Source organism: Thunnus maccoyii, chromosome 19 (assembly GCF_910596095.1).
Source record: "Thunnus maccoyii chromosome 19, fThuMac1.1, whole genome shotgun sequence".
Taxonomy (NCBI): Eukaryota; Metazoa; Chordata; class Actinopteri; order Scombriformes; family Scombridae; genus Thunnus; species Thunnus maccoyii.
The window spans coordinates 13,183,162-13,200,706 of record NC_056551.1 but is presented as its reverse complement, the minus strand read 5'-3'; the positions used below and the strand labels follow the sequence as shown (position 1 = coordinate 13,200,706).

The following is a 17,545-nucleotide window of genomic DNA, read 5'->3' as shown; positions in this document are numbered from 1 at the left end:
CAAACACATACCCGGACGCATGATGATGACTACGTAGATGTCAAATGCGGCTTTTTCCTATATGTTTCTCCCTTTGCTGACATGCTCCTGTGAAGCATTTGAGCTTGAGACTAAGTAAGTATGCTGTTTTGGGGGTCATTTAAAGTGGAAGGATGTGTTTTGGCTGATATTAACGGTAGTACTATGTTTAGCAGCTACGTAGTTGCGTTTTATGGCCGTTTTTGCCTGTAGTACGTGCAGAAGACACCGACCTTCACGTCGCTTCACTTACATAACGTGTTTAGACTAGTCAGTCATGTCAAATATATATCCATTGGTGTTAATAATAATAATATAGTATTGCCTCTTACTCTAGTATGTTTTAAATAATCTAGCATCGAACCTGCTATTTGGAGGACTGGATAACAAAAAAATCATGATAAACCAAAGTCTTTCTGATATAGACATATATAGAAATATCTATAACATGCATAACTGATGTTCATTACATTGGACAGCATAATAATTCATTTTCAGGGATATTTTCTGGGAGAAATCAGGCACATGAAAGATACACTAAGATCCAGTCAATGAAGCCAGATAACCACAGGACACTATAATGTAGTGATTGAATTACTTAAATAGTAAAGTGTGTAGCCTACAATGTGAACTACTACTGAGACAATTAGTCTTGTTGATCAACACAAACCAACAATTGTGATAATCAATCAATTGCTTAAGTCACACATGAAGCACAAGATGTCAAATATTTGCTGGTTCAAGCTTCTAAAATGTGAGTATTTTATTGTTTTATCAGTTTTATAGCATTGTAATATGAATATCATGAAGTTCTGGGATGTTGGTTGGACAAAAAAAGCATTTTGAAGATGTCTTTACCATTTTATGATATTTTATAGAATAATCAATTAATCAGTTCCACAAAAAAGTAATAATGAAGAGGTTAATCAATAAAATGATCATTAGTTGCAGGGGTTAGATGAGGCAGCACTGAGGGAAAGCCAGGCAGAGCATTATCAGATACACTGCTGTGTTATTTTCTGCTCAAACTGTAAAGTGTACAGACAGAGGCGAGACCATACGGGTTTGCCAGCTGGCTTCTGCTGCTGGAAGAAGGAGAGAGGTGTGTCTGCAGCTGCTGCTGTGTGTATGTGTGTGTGTGTGTGTGTGTGTGAAATCGACAGGATATGAGGCTACAGTATCCCACTGAACACCTGTGCTTCACCTTTTCTGCTTGACTTCCCCTCTAAAGAGATCCGTCACCATCCCACATCTGAGCCTATCTGCTCTGCCATGCTGCACTGTATCATATCTGCTTGTCAGGAAACCTGCCAGCCCTGGATGCCTGTTATGGGTTTGAATTGGAGGTGGTGGGTCCACAGTCTAGCCTAAATATTGCCATTGGAATATATTTGGATTTTGGTTAATCTGGAGTCAGAGGTGGATTAGAGACGGGGGAGAGAAGTCTTTGCTTTTAAATTTAAGCTGCATTTTTGTCCATATTTTACATTTAAAAAAACAACATTTTATGAAATAGTAGAATAAATTTCTTATTTTCTGGCAAGAAGGAAATAAAATCAAGTCAAAAACAACTTTAATGACTCCAGTATACATGAAAAAAATTCATCTCAGCATAAATTGACATTTTATCAAAGAGTTGAATAAACCTTTTGGATGAGTCGAGAAACAGCCAGTGGATTTTCTTTTACGTTTTGTTGAGCTTCCAGCTGAAAAGAATTCCTAATTTTCCTCTATTTTTATTCTTCTTTATTTCTCATAATAAAATGACCTCGGTAGTGCAACGTATCGGGAAAGCCCTTCTCATTTGTGGCCAACGTGTTTTTAAGGCAGCAGTATGGTATGTTTCTCCTCACAGCCTGTACGCCAACGGTTCTAAATACTCACCAGACAAAAGATGATGTCAGTCAGGCTGCAGTACACTGCGAGCTGTTCACAGCCACTGACTGTGAAAGACAGGCTTTCGTGTGTGTTTGTGTCTGTGGGCTTTTCTGTCTCAAGAGTTTGTCTGTGCTTGTGTGTACGCCGAGGTTCAGCGACACCGTGTACAGTTGAGGGCTAGTCTGCGAGGTGGGAGGTGGTTAGTCCATAGAAAAGCAGGGGCTGGTCTTATATTGTTGTGTGTTTTTTGAATGGGAGTTTCCCCCTCAGGAATGCCCAAACAACTGTGCGTGGGTTGAGTTCAGAGTTACTTTTAGCCTATAGATTTGTGTGTATGTAAGAGGAGGCAGTCTGCAATACAAGAGATGAAACAATTAGTCAATTTACAGAAAACCAATCCACAGTAGTATCTAACACTATTTTAATCCATCTATTAATCATTTAAGATATTTTTAAAGCAAAAATGGCAAACATTCCCCAGTTTCAGCTTCTCAATTGAGAAGATTTACGGCTTCTCTTTGTCTAACGTGATAGTAAACTGAATATCTCTAGATGTTGGAGGGTTTGTTGAAACAAACATGTCATTTGAAGACCTCACTGCTGGAAATTGTGGCAGGCATATTTCATACATTTTATGACATCAATTAAATTGGGAAAAATAATCAGCAGATTAATCAATAACAAAAAAATAATTGTTGTTGCAGAATCAAAAGGGTCGCCTCACCACCAAAATTCAAAACACATATCTGGAAGCTGTCTTTAAGTATGTAAATTAAAACCAATAGTTCTGAAACAATTAGTTGATTAATTGATTAGTCAAACATTGCAAAATTGTTCTATAACAATTTTTTTTATCAATCAAGTAGTATATTATATCATGATACATAGAGATATTGGAAAATTGCAACTACTGTGAGAGACTATTTCATCCATAACACCCACCCCTTTGTTAAAGGTTTTTTAATCTTTAAAGTTTGTGAAAGGCAGTAAAACAGGCCTATATTTTTCTAATTTTGACTAGTTGACAAACACAAGAAATACAGATTTTTCATCCATAAATCTATCTCTTGAGTAATGGATTTAAATATACCTGTTATATTTATATGTTCAAAAAATTACAGAAAAAGCCTCTACAGGTAAAAAATACTCCTTCTAGACTTTGAAGAGATATGGCTGCCATTGAAAAAGAAAAGATAGCACTGACTGATTTGGTTATTTCTTTTAATCATCTCTGATAGCTGACAAGAGAAAAAGAGAAGAAACTGTAATACGTCAATACAAGATGTAGGCCTACCTCCTACTGGCTGATAGGAGCTATTACCTCATTTTGATATATATTAACAGCAACATCTCAACTGGTTTATGATTTTACCAAACTTATTTAAATGATATTACTCCAAACTCAACAACATTGTGTTCCTCTCTAACAGCATTTTGTATTTATTCTCTCACTCAGTCATGGCTATGAATCATCTGAGCCTGCTGCGTCCTCTGCTGTGTCAGTCTCTGGTGCGGCAGGTCAGGTGTCCCCTCGTGGCTGCCACCAGGCTCCCTATCTTGCTCCCCGACACCACCAGCTACCCTACTGCCTGCGCCCGGCTCTATGCCACCAAGAAGGCAAAAGGTAAGTGAGGAGATCGCAAAGACTGGCGATCACATGTGAGCAACATCTGTTTGGTTACTGGATCTGATATTATTCGTCTTAGATATGAGTCTCCACTCTTCCTTCAGTCCTTCTTTCCTTCTCTTCATCTTTTAAGCCAAGGCAAAGGGCCAGTCAGCGAAGATGAATATTAACTCGGCTTTGGTTGAAGACATCATAAGTCTGGATGAAGTGAAGGAGGACATGACAGCCGTTGTCAGTGCGCTCAAAGACGACTTCACACGCAACCTCAGCATTCGAACCTCGCCAGGTATTCGTCTTATCTCGGTTTCTTTATTTTCACTCCCCTCTTATGTTTTCTCTCTGCTTGTGTCTCCTAACATCACTCTGTTTTTGTTTCTCAAACTTTACAGTCTCATGTAGAAAACCCCCCCCAAAAAATAATGAATACACTGACTCTCAAGTTTAATATTGAAGTCACTTTACTCATATTTGTAATGAAAACAAACTGGAACAGATACAATATAACATAAATAACTGATATTGAACTGAACTGAACAGATATTGTTTTGATGCAACAATGAGCAATGACAGTATTGTCACAAATCTAAGTGTTTAATTTAGTTGCTCAGCTTGTTATTTCCTACTATTGTTACCAGAGGGTTGATGAGGAAAAACATGCAAGAACAATAGAACAAATGCAGTAAATTGAACATCACACCGTGTACAGATACACGTTGTTTATGTGGAAGTATTCTGCAGACAGTTAGAGCTTAGTAATTCACCTCTTTTTCCAGTGTAATTCTCAGTAGTGTCTCCATTTTGACCTCAGCCCTCACAACTTGCCTTAAAAATCAAAAGCATTATTTTATCCACTGTCCAGCACCAGGTTCCATTTGCAAAGGTATGTGTGTGATCTCATGGATGGCTGCAGTCCCACCACAATGATCAAATGTTTATTCACTTCTATTCTTCGCTGCCCAGTGTTAACTTTTCCTCATTCTGGCTAGACTGCAGGAATCCATGAGTTCACAGATTATCCATGAGATACCTCAAAATACTTTTAAACTTTCAATAAGGTTGGTATTGGCAACATGATATTGTATGTATGAATCATATAGTCATATAAGTGGTGAGTTTTTTTTACATATAGGGCCACCCTACTAGTTGATTTCTACTTTGAATTTGAAATACAGATACCAAACACACATATGAATCTTGTATGTTTGTTTGTTTGTTCTCCAAAAGTTCAGTTTACACGTAAGTCCTTTTCTTTTTCCACTCTTTTCTTTCTTAAAAGCACAGGCACATTTTTACTTTGGGGTAAAAGTAAGCTCTATTTTTTCATCTACCTGATAATATGCCCAAGGGCTTAGAGTGAGGAGAGCCCTATGTGACCTTACCTTGACCCCAGTTTGACCTCTGTTTCCCCAACTACATCCAGGTCATGACCCCCTTCGCCTCTGGGTTCTAACAAATGGGAGCTGGGCTTGGGGGTGGGGGATAGTCAGAGGTGGGGTGGATAATGGAAGGTCCCACTGGAGGAGACGGACTTCAGACTGAAAGTGTCTGAGTTTCTGTTCCTCTTCCTCCTCAGACTATCGTTTTGATTTGCATCCTCTGCGTTGCATCTTTACTTTCACACAAGACGCAAAGACGGTTACACAACAGAAGCACACGTAGTTGTGATTTTTCTGGTTAACCCCTCAATATCTTTTGTTGTAGATTTCCTCCAACAGTTTCACTTCTCTTCATTTAATTATTATTATTATTATCCCATTGTTCATGTTTTTTTTCTTTCTCCTTTCATCATTTAACAATTTCTTGCCCATTTTCTGTCATTAGTTCCTCCCTTTATCTTTCCATTTCTTCCCCTTTTCTTTTGTTTCTTTTTTCCAACAATGCTCAGCTTTGTGTTTTGGCTTTTGTTCAAACAACATTTAAAATTACATTTCTTATTGACCTACAGGGAAATATTTGTTCACGGGGCCAAACTTCCCAACTTCACTCCTTCCATCTCTTCAGTCCTCCCTCTTGTCATTCTTGCCTCCTTCGCTCCACTCTGTCATCCTCCCTGCCTTCTCCCTCCATCTGTCTATCCCTCACTGCTTTCCTCCAGTCCGTCCATCCCCCCTCTCTTCTGTCCAGCTGCACAGTAATCCAGGGAGGCAGCAGGACTTAGAGCTGACAGCAGAGATGAGATGGTGGAATGAAATGACGTCAGTTGTCCGAATGTGTGTGTCTCGTATGAGTGTGTGTGTGTGTGTTTGTACCATAAACCTCTCATCTGGCTCTTATTAAGCTTATGAGTGTGTGTGTGTGTGTGTGTGTCTGCGTGGATATGGTGTGTGTGTGTGTACTGTTGTGTGTTGTCATGAATGCATACTGCGTGTGTGCACACGTGTTTGTTTGTGTTTGGCAAACGTATAGCAGACAGTCATAGACAGATGCAGGGAGAAGGGATCAATGCTGTGATCACTATATTATGGTTAATAGTCACAGATGCGTAATCTGGTCCTAAATCTAGCTCTGTTTCCATGGAAACTTTGAACATGGTGACACTGAACAACAACAGTACAGGAAAAATACCTTTTCAATACCTCAAAACAGCTTCCAAGAGGTCTTCCAAGTTGAAGATATGATCTATTGGAGCTTAAAGGAATAGTTCGACTTCTTTGGAAGTACGCTTATGTGATTTCTGGCGAGAGTTAAAAGAGAGAATATTGATACCTCTCTAATGTCTGTTTGTTAAATATGAAGCTACAGCCAGCAGGCGATTAGCTTAGCTTAGCTTAGCATAAAGATAAAAACAGGGAAACAGCTAGCTTGGCTCTATCCAAAGGTAACAAAATATGTTGATTGTTTAATCCGTACAAAAACTCAAAACAGAAAAAAATGTTAAAGGACCAAAGTAAAATTGACAGTGTGGATCATTAAACCTGCATTAACTAATTTTTTGGCCACTTGAGGGCAGCGGAAACAATTTGTCAACACAACACTGACATCTCGTCACTTTTTAAGTTGATATATTGCACTTGTTACATATCCAGCAGTTACAGAGTAACATTGTTGTTCATTTGGAGTCGTGTTTCTGTCCACCTGGTGAATGTAAGTCCAATATTCCCTCTCCTTTAGCTCTGTTTTTGCTCTCTATCAACACCAGAAGGAAATATCTGGCTCTTTAGCTGCTAAATGTTCCACTATGTTCACCAGCTATTAGCTGCCCGTGTCTGCTGTTTGGTACTGAGCAGGTAGTGTACAATGGGCTCTTAGAGCTTTTTCTCTGAAAACAGCTGAGAGCAAGCCAAAACAGTAAAGTTGCAGTCAGACAGCTAAACAATGAGCTGAAACTCGCTATAAGGCTCCGGAAAGCCGATTTGAGCTGCAGAGTCGGGTGATAATTTTCTGTAGTTTCATCATTTGATACATTGTTATGATAAAAACATTAATTATAGCCACTTCAAACTCAATCTAGTGAATGTGAATGACCAATCATCAATCATCATTTGTTTGTTACTAAACCTCAAAAACAAATCATATTCAACAGCAACATCAAATGTAATATGTAATCATCATATTACATCATTTGTAATATTTTGGTAAAGAAAAAATTTGCCCAATTTCTGATATTTGCTCTCTGCCCGTCTCTCAACCCTCGTACTCCCTCCTCACCCTCCATCTTTGTAGTTAAAGAAATGACTGTCTGTCTGCCCTCCTGAAGTACTAACAGATGTGTAGGTGCACATTGTCAAGGCACAGGTAACCAAGACAGACAGGCAGAAGGTCACAGATATGGACATGAACAGCCTGCATACACACAGAGAGGCGGGCAGGTTCAGAGTTGAGCACAAATGGATGTTTGAAGTCAAAGAAGGAGACAGAATAATTGGCAGGCAGGTAGACAGTATGTCAGTGATTCAGTCAGGGCGCGGCCTTTAAATAAAAGGTATCCATCTCATCACATCATACCAACCTTTTATTTTTAATTTCTTCTTCTGCATCTAATCTCTAACCGGTACATCCATTTTTTTTTTTTTTTGTCTTTTTGCCCTTGAAATCAAATGATAAATTGATCGCATAGAGAAAATTACACCGTTGGCTCACCTCCCCTTCACCCCCCTTTTCCACACACAAATACACACACCACACCACCGCCACCACAGCCCCCGACGGGTACGCAGGGAGGGAGTGATGTTAGGCAGAGGTGGAGAAGAAGGAAACAACTGCGTCTGAGGTTAGCCAGATGGAGGAGAGAATGAGAGAGCGGGAGGAAAAGACAGAAAAGACGAAGAGAGGGAGGGAGGGATAGAAGTCAAGTCATGTTGGCAAACTTACCTTCGCTTCTCTCGCTATTGACAGTGAGGAGTAGATCATGGAAACTCTTGAACAGCCTGACAGTGGTCTCTTCATTTTTTATTTTTTTTACTTACTCATGCAATTTGTGGCTTCTGCTGCACATTCGTCTGTCGTCTATTTATTTGTTAATCTGTAGGTCTGACTGAATGATTGACTATGTGTTTTCATTTATGTGAAGCAGTCACGGAAACAGTGTCATCAAACCAAATATACTAGAGCCTCAGCAATACTTGATATTTGTGCCTGATCTTCATACTTTTTTTTAAAAAATCATACATTAATCTATCTGTTAGTATTCTTTTTTCATATGTACATACAGTATTTTGTGTTGAGATATATATATATATGAGATATATATATGTTGAGATATATATATGAGATATGTTTGAGTCAAGATATTTTACAGCTCAACAATAAACTTTATTGTCAAAGATATATCTATTTTCAATAATATGTAAAAACACTATTAAACTTAAGATGAAAATATAGTCAAGCATACATAAAATGCAGCCTGTAAAACATTTATTTCTGCAGTTTACTGATGTATTTGTGATTACCAGGCTTTTTATATTTACACATCCATCCCGGGGCAACAAAACAAAATCAGGGTGATTTCATTGCACGTGGCAAGAGTAAAATGATGCCTTAAATTGTCTGTGTAGCTAAATAAATAAAGTAAATAAATAATTACGTTTATCTGCATTTGTTTAGGAGCCCTGGATCACATTGTGGTGACAACTCAAGATGGGAAGTTCCCTCTCAACCAGCTGGGCCAGGTCTCCATGAAATCATCTCAGTTCATTATGGTCAACATGAGCAGCTTCCCTGAGGTAAGACGATCACACACACACACACACACACACACACACACACACACACACATACACACACACACACACAGATTCCTCCTACCAGTATTTGTTTGTCTCATATGGACAAGCACACAGTAACTAAGCTTTATAAAAATAATCCAAAGCTCAGACAGATGGACGGTCCTGAGCCAGACCAGAACTCGAATCCAACAACTCTGTGTAAATGAAACCTGACCTGCGTCTCTCTCTCCAACTGTGTCTCAGATGCTAATTGATTGATCACTCGGGGAGCCCTTTGTTCTGGGGTGAAAGATAGCAACAAAAACCTAAAGTGTATGTGTGCATGTGTGTGTGCGCGCTGATATGCGGTTATGTCTGCGTGTGAGTTGTCACAGAATAGGAAATGACCTCATTTTACCCCCAGGTTAGGAAGGAATGGATTATTTTTCTTTTTTTTTTCACTCCTTTTCTCTCCCTCTTTTCCCTTCTTAGATGATGCAACACTGTACTAATCAGAGCTCCAGAAAGATATTTTGTCCATGGGGGCAAGGCAAGAGTTTTAGTGGCCAGACTTTCTAGTGGTCTGGAAAATCTAAATGAGCTTTTTTAGCATTTACCACGACATTATGCAATCATATATCCGCAGACAGTCATGACTTGAGTTCTCTCGGTTGTCGTTAGCCATAGCTCTGCCGGCTTCTCATGAGATGCAATTCGAGTCAAGTTCTTGATTATTTGTGCAAATGAGAAAAAAGAAGATGCAAAATTAATGCACATTAACACACAGTTGAGATGATGAATCCCACCCAATAAATAAACTTTTAATGACTTTAGATGCAGAGGATAGTGATTTACCTGATGTGCAAGATGGTTTGTTACACAGAACCATCTGAGAAGTTGTCCTTGAAAACTGTTTGGAAAAGGGCAGGCACTTTCAAAAAATACTTGGCAGGTGAATGGATGAAGCATCTGTCTATCAGATCTATCAGACGTCTTACCTTGCTAGGGAGCTGGATTCGCGAGATCACGAGATCATGCGAGAATCCTCAGAGGACGCTGATTGGTCCAAACCACCAGTGGTTCGGACACAAGCCCATGACTTGAAGGCTGACAAGATGGATTCTCGCGTGATCTCATGATGTCGTGATCTCACGAATCCAGCTGCCTTGCAAGGTAAACTTATGATCTCTACATACATGCATACATTTGTTATGAAAATCTAAGATAAGGGAACACAGGTGCAGTCCTGGAGTTTAACCGAGGTCAGAGGTATGGGAATCATGAACGATACCACTGTGGAGGTGATGTTGATATATACATTGTGTGACTCATAGTATAATAATACTCAATATACTCAATGATGAGTAATTTAGAGTGTCAAAACAGATGCATACAGAAAGGTATAAGAATAAAAATACAGAAGAATAAACTTTAAGGGCTATGAGGAGAAAAATATAAGTTAAAGCTCCTTTATGCTCTGTGATTTTGGGACTGAGACGAAAGTTGACGTGGTAAACTCTTTGGTTGTCACTCCAACTGGTGGTCCTAGATCACACTGTGAGACACGTGCATGACGATGGATCTGGAGCTTTGGTGACCAAAGACAGCCTGAAGCAAATTTCTAAATTCTCACAATGATGAACCACTTCTACAAACAAGCCAATCAGAATACAACATGAAACGACACAGAGCACACTGGCCGGCATGATGCTTCATAAGTACAGTGCGTACAATACGTTCATGGCATACAAAGGCCAAAATGATGGAAGTAAAAGAAAAAGAAGTTTGTGTGACTTTGCTGCATTTTCAAAACAAGAGCGGCATAGATGGATGAAGCGAGCTGATGACGTGTCTCTGCTTGCATACACTTTTTTCTATTTACATCGTAGTGCTACAGTTCAGCACACACAATCTGACACACGTCATATTCTTATCTTACAGTCTGATACAGATTACAACCAAGATTTTATCATAGACATCTTACACAATGAGACGCTTAAAGGCACCTTTAGATACAATAAAAGAGGTGGAAGAAGCAATAAAGACAGATTAAGACCAGGAGGATAATCTAAATCTACCTGTTCCTGTGTTTAGAGACCTGTGTACATGAATTCAGTCTATCCAAGATGTTAAGCAGTTTTTATAAGTATGGTTTTGTTCTTCACCTGTCCGTTACTACAACAACAACAAAAAAAATGCTTTTGTAACAATGTTCCTCCACTTTCTGTTTCACCTTTTGTGAGACTTGAAAGCTGCGGTTTCACATTTTGTTCTCCTTTGTACAGATATCACAAAAAGACATGCAAATCTAAGTGTTTATCAGCATCTCAGATCAGGAAATCCATTCTTCAAATCCATTCTTGTAGCTCTTTCCCAGAAACTCTGACCACAGACCACACACACGCCAACAGACACACTTACACACACACACATACACACACGCATGCTACCCTGTCGTGCCCCTACGTTACCCATGTTCCACGCAGAGGTGAGTCCTCAGTACCCAGAGCTAATAGGCTTATAATGATGCCTATCCATTACCAGGCACTCCAGAGGCCCTTCAATTGTTTTCCATTCATTCATTGACAGCAGCCTGGGAAGGCACAGTGGAACAACAACTACCAGCATGCTTAGATCAGGAGGCAATTTTGATATATGTGTGTGTGTGTGTGCGTGCGTGTGTGCATTTTTAAGCATCCCACCACTTTGTTCATAAAGTGTTTTCTTCAGGACTCCCTTTTTAAACACGCACACATTCCTCTCCGCTCGCCTCGCCGCTTTGAACTTTGCGTTTGATGTGAAACTTCAGCGTAATTTTTCTCCCTCTCCAACATATTATCCAGAACCTGGCCGGGCCTCTCCAGAAAGAAAAAAAAAAAAAAAAAAAAAAAAAGTGCTCGGTTTTCCGTAACCACCGGAGCGGTCAGAGAGGGGAAGCGGTGATGAATTTGATGCTGAGAACAATCAAACATAGGTATGGGCTGAATCTATCACCCCGCACTCAAAGAGAGCAACCAGAGGCCTGCGCTCCGGATGATTTTAACAAAAAGAAACGAGACCTCATGAATTAATTTAATGCACACAAATAAATTCCTTTAATCTCGCTGCCATTTCTTTTCCCCCAGTGGGAAAGGCCAGAAGTAGCTGTCGAGAAAGGGGAGTAGGGTAGAAAGGGATAAAAAAAAAGAAAGAAAAGGAAATGATATGCTCTTTTTCCTCGCATTGCGCGTTTGCACCCTTTGTAAAGCTCAGTTAAGGGAATTGTCATGCGGTTGCAGAATTGTTTCGAGGAGTGTGACTTTGTTTTCAGCGGTTCAAAGGATTTGGCTTTCTCCCCCTCGTCTGTATGCACTGTTTAACTGTAGCTCTCTGGTTCTAATGTAGTGTTTGCTGGACCGAAGGATTGTGTTGTGTATATGGTGGATAATGTCTTCATGTTTCACATATGTGAATGTTGTTTTAATATTTACAATTGAGTCACATGTAAGCGTCTTTTTCTGCCTGCCTGCCAAACAAATGAAAATAAACTTTTAAATGCAATTCCTAAGAAGCCACTAGATCAATTAACTTCTCAGAAGCTCTTAACAACATCTTTGTTTGATCCTGTGTTGTTTAGAGATATCCTTTTTAGCTTTTACAGCACCAGCTGCCTCTCTAGCCGGCATCCACATCGGCACCGGTTCACTTCACAAAACACACAGCGTTCTTCTTTTCCATTTCCCTCTGATCGTCTTCGTCCCGTAGCCTACAAAGATCACAGATGGTGTTTGGGGGGGAAATGTTGGTTTCATTTTTTAAAAAACTTTTTCAATAAGCCATTTTGGCAAACAGCTGAGAAGAAGGAAAATTTCTGCAGATGTTTCCGTTTCAAGTGATTTTGACAGAAAAATTTACAATAGGCAGCAGTTTGTTTTTTTTCAAATCCATAACTAACCCAACTGTCTCGCTGTATGTAGATCAGAAACCTACATTGTCACTTGTGCTCAATGTAGACAAAAGTATCTCTGACCAAATGTAGAAATGGCTTCTGATGATCATTTTAATCTAATGTCCATTCTCACAGACATGAAGCTGGTCTTGACAGAACATATATATTTTGACTTTTGGCATCACTGAAGTATGTATTGATCACCCAAACAGAACTGTAGCAATTGATTGTTTTATTACTTAAAAATATCAGTTAATCATGTATCATTACAGAGGATGATTTAAGGATATGTTGATTTTTGCAAAATACAGACTTAATTGCTTCTCATTTGATAAAAAATAAACAAAGTGGTTAGAAGTCGTTTCCTTCTGTCAACTGACCACATGCTCGATAGACCGAGCAAGGTGTATATGTACAGTAACTGGTCACTGTTAATTCCAACAAAATAAAAAAGGCAAATCACCTTCAGATAAACAGAGCTCGGTGTTCACATGGATCCAGTCATACGTGAAGTTTTGCCTTGATACTGTCACTGATGTATATGTAAATGAGGTCAGTGTCTTCAATAAAGAAGCAAAAAAGATTTAACACATACAAACTCAAAAGCTCATATGTGTGCACCGGTGTATGTGTGTGTTTGTGTGTGTGTATCCATGTATCATACACAAGCAGACTCTCCTGTGAGGTCACTGGAGGTCAGCACCCTGCCCTGCAACCTCTCAGTCCTGTCCCACAGGGCTGAGTGCTGACAGTGGCCCAAGGCACTTCCACCCTGCACGGGCTTCCCCAGACACACACACACACACATTTAGACACACTCACACATACACACACAACACCTTAATGATTGCCAGCTGGAGCTAGGCCACTACCTGTAGTTGTACCACTGCTTTTCCATTCAATCTGCTGCTCGAGGCAAAGCACACATTCATGTGTGTGTGTGTGTGTGTGTGTGTGTGTGTGTGTGTGTGTGTGCGCCCTCAGGCTACAGCGGCTGCCACCCGTGCTCTGAAAGAGAGTAGCATGAACTTAAACCCAGAGGTGGACGGGACGATCATCAAGGTGCCCATTCCCAAGTGAGTCTCTTTCTCTGACACACACACACACACACACACACACTCACACTCATAGCCCCGAGGGCAGAAACACTTTCCTGCTTTAAGCATTTTCACTTTTAGTCTTCTTTTGTCATCCCTGTGATCCTCCAGGCTTCTATTTAACATATCATTTTAATTTTTACTAGTCCTGAAACAGTTGGTTGACCCGTTAAATCAATTATTCAATTAACAAAATTAACTAATTTTAATCTTGATATAATCAAGTTTTCTACTTCTTCTTTTTCAAAATAAGACAAAGTTAAGGTATCACTGTCGACTGTTGTAACAGGAATTAGACATTATCTTTGACAGTAATTGATCAGTGAATCAATGAATGGACATTGTCATTGTACAAGTCTCACCTAGAGTTGCAACAATTAGTCGATTTAATTGATAAGTAGATCAACAGAAAATTAATGGCCCACTATTTTGATAATTGATTATTTAACTAAGTCAAGTCAAATTTATTTGTATAGCACATTTCATACAAAGTAATCTCAATGCTCTTTACACACAACACATAATAAAACAAATCATTTATACATATTTAAATACATATGTACAAAAAAAAAAAAAGAGAGACACAGATTCATAAAAATAATTCATCCTGCCTTACCACACACACAAACATACCCAGACAGATTATTCAAAATCCTCTGGTTCCAGCTTCTTAAATAATAATTTTCTGGTTTCTTGAATGTTTTTGGGTTGTTGAATGTTGGACGGGACAAACCAAGACGTTTTAAGTTGCATCTTGGACTTTGAGGAAACACTGATTGACATATTTTATTTTACCATTTTCTGACATTTTATAGACCAAATAACTAATCTACGATTTAAGAAAATAATCGACAAATTAATTGATAATGAAAATAATCATTAGTTGGAGCTGTGGTTTTGCTTGTCACTCGTTAATACATCCCTCAGTCTCTCGCTCTTAGCTGTAACTGACAGATTTATTGACTTATTTGCTTGTAGATGTATGAGACCCTGCGTGTGTGTTGATCTGAGCGTAGGGTCAGTCTCTCTCTCTCCCTATTCTGACTACACCGCTTTCTCTCTCGCTCTTTCTGCCAAGTCAAACAACCTCACAGAACTATCCATCACTCACTCACTAAACCACTCTGTGTGTGTGTGTGTGTGTATATATATACATTATGGTTTTACTCATACACACATGTGCAAGTAAGTCTGCATGTATGAATGCCGGCCTGTGTTTATGCGCATGTATGTTCATGCATGTGTGTGTGCGGATGGAGCAGCAGGTGTTAGTCTGGCAGAGGCGGGACACAAGAGTCAGACTGCTTTCCCCCTGCAATCAGTCTCGGCACGCTCCAAGCCTCCATTTGCATTTCCAAAGAGAAGGCGCTCCTTGATTGGCCCTGGAATCAGTAATTAGGCCGTATTGTTTGCGGTAAATAGACTCAGCACTTGGATTGTTTGCAAATAGTCCCAGAGGCAAAAACAACTAAAAAAAAAAAAAAAAAAAGCCAATTAAGGACAAAGAAGGAGAGTGAAATGGGAAGTAGGATTTTCTGAGTGATTAACAAATGCAAAGTGAATACAAAGTTCTCGTGCTGACGGATGTTTCAGCTCTGGTCTGAGACCTTGAGAAGTGATTGTTGTTATCTGCGAGTCAGAATTAAAATGATTAGAAGTCGTGCCTACTACAAACACTTAACATCCCTGTTTGCACAATATTGTGCAAAGTGTATTGCCCTACTTTTAAGAGGAGTTGCTGCTTGATCCCATCGGCTGATTTTTAGCTAAGCTAAGCTAATGTCATTCAACATATCTTCAATCTGCATACAGAGACATAAAAGGTGTCCGGATGACTGCGTACCGCTGCTTTGTATAATCTATTTACCTGTCTTCCAGAGATTCTTTTTTCCGTCTTCTGTCTTACTTCTTGGTCTTCTCTCTTTTCTTTAATCTCCTCCCCTACTTCCTTGCAGAGTAACGCGAGAACACAGAGAGAACCTTGCCAAGATGGCCAAACAGTTGAGCAACAAGGCTAAAGACTCACTGAGGAGAGTGCGATCTAACGCCGTCACACAGGCCAAAAAGGCGAAGGAGGGACACTCTGAGGACACCATACGACTCGTAGAAAAACAGGTACGTGTAGGGAAGAGGAAAGGGAAATTCGGGGAGATCAGACTGAGGAAGGGAGGTCTGAACGACGGTTGAGATGAGACGGCGGATGAGTCACAAAACTGAAATTAAAAAAAGATCTGAAACTATTGTTACTGCCATTCAAACCATGCCCAAGGGTACAGCTTTTTCTAATGTGAAACTATGATTAAAACAATTTCCTAATAATTTGTTTCCAGTGGTAGTATTTCACAATATTTTTTTAATTTAAAAAGAGCACCAAAGTGAGACGTTCAGCTGAGTCCACCATCAGTTCAGTCATATCCTGTCACGTTGCAGCTATATACTGTCATCCTTTACTAGAGAGATGCTCGACAGTGAAAATTGAGCCCAAAAAAGAATTCTAAATCCTTTTCCGTCTTCTCCTCTGCCTTCGCAGATTCAGCAGATGGCCGACAACTTTGCAGTGGACATTGACAAACAGCTTGCAGCCAAGACCAAGGAGCTGTTAGGCTGACTGTGACGATTTAAAAGAAACGGACAGGTCTTATTTTTTATACTTAATCACTTCGTTACAGCTGTACACACAGATGGACACACTCAACAGCAGCTACATGTCATTTGGATCATGTTGATAATGGACAGTGACTGGATCACAATGAGGGTAGTTTTTGAGTCCTGTTCTCATGATGAGTCTACCAGTCTGAAAGCTTCACACAGAAGACAGAGTCTGGTTCCTGTTTGGGTTCCCTTGGCAGACACTGGGCTTCGTTGCCTGCCCACATCACTGGCAAAGCTCTGCTCTTCGCTGCTGGGTGATATCTGTGTTTAACCATCGGTACATAAACAGAAATTGGCACGGAAACAACAACAACGACAGACTGCCAGTCACCTCCCTCCTCCCTTGTTACTTTTCCTGTCTTCAAACAAACACCAAGCAGGGGACGGATGGACTTTTAATGGGATTTGTGGGCCTCTTCCTAATCAAACCCCTTGCCACAAAGACTGTCTGTTTATATAAAACAAGCGCACCCGTCTGAATGTAAACTGGCTGTGGGTTCGTCCTGGTGGCAAGAGCGAGAGAAAGGGAGAGAGAGAGAGTTTGTTCCAGAGACGCAGGAGCCGACTGAGCAGATATCATTAGCGCGTTGCCAAACATTTGTTTCGCATTGATTAAAAAATGCACTTGAGTTAAAAAAAAAAAAAAAAAAAAAAAAAAAAAAGGTCTTTAATTTCTGCCCGTGTCTAGGATTGATAATATGGCTACTCTCTTTTAAACACAATAAAGCTGGGAAAGTAACATTATTGATGGACCCCATTAAAGAAACACTGCTTTGTACCATGTGCGTCATCTTTCTCTCGCTTGTTTTCTTTTCTTTTTTCTCCACTTTTGGTTTTGAAGTCGCTCCCTCCTCCATTAGTTAGAGTGATAATGGACTTTTCCTGTGTACGGACCTTTAGGTCCTGGCTGCTGGCACCACAATTGTCCATTAGGAAAAGAGGCTTTAAATGTTGTGCACTTGGCCCTCTTTGTCTTTAAATAGCTGCACTTTTAAAGACACAGTCAGGGATTGTTGTGCGGGTGGTTGTTGAAACCGTATCAACGACGCAAAATGTTTGAATGGGATACCCTGTTTTTATCCACCCGCTGTTTACACCAGCTAAAGCTTTTCTGGTCATCTTTATCATGATTTGTTTTTTGATTTAAATTTGCTTCCTCTACTACTGGTCGCAGGCGTCCCACATGGTAGACAGGCTTCAT

The 17,545-nt window shown here is 39.8% G+C and overlaps 1 protein-coding gene across 1 annotated transcript; it reads left to right on the top strand.

The window, feature by feature from the left end:
- The first annotated feature begins 25 nt into the window (after nucleotides 1-25).
- On the top strand, nucleotides 26-17,122 carry mrrf (mitochondrial ribosome recycling factor). The gene is made up of 7 exons (XM_042395324.1): nucleotides 26-114; nucleotides 3,353-3,520; nucleotides 3,657-3,809; nucleotides 8,567-8,685; nucleotides 13,580-13,671; nucleotides 15,648-15,807; nucleotides 16,223-17,122. Exons 2-7 carry the CDS (start codon nucleotides 3,355-3,357, stop codon nucleotides 16,298-16,300), a joined length of 768 nt encoding a protein of 255 aa, XP_042251258.1. The 5' UTR covers nucleotides 26-114; nucleotides 3,353-3,354; the 3' UTR covers nucleotides 16,301-17,122.
- Nucleotides 17,123-17,545: the final 423 nt, after the last annotated feature.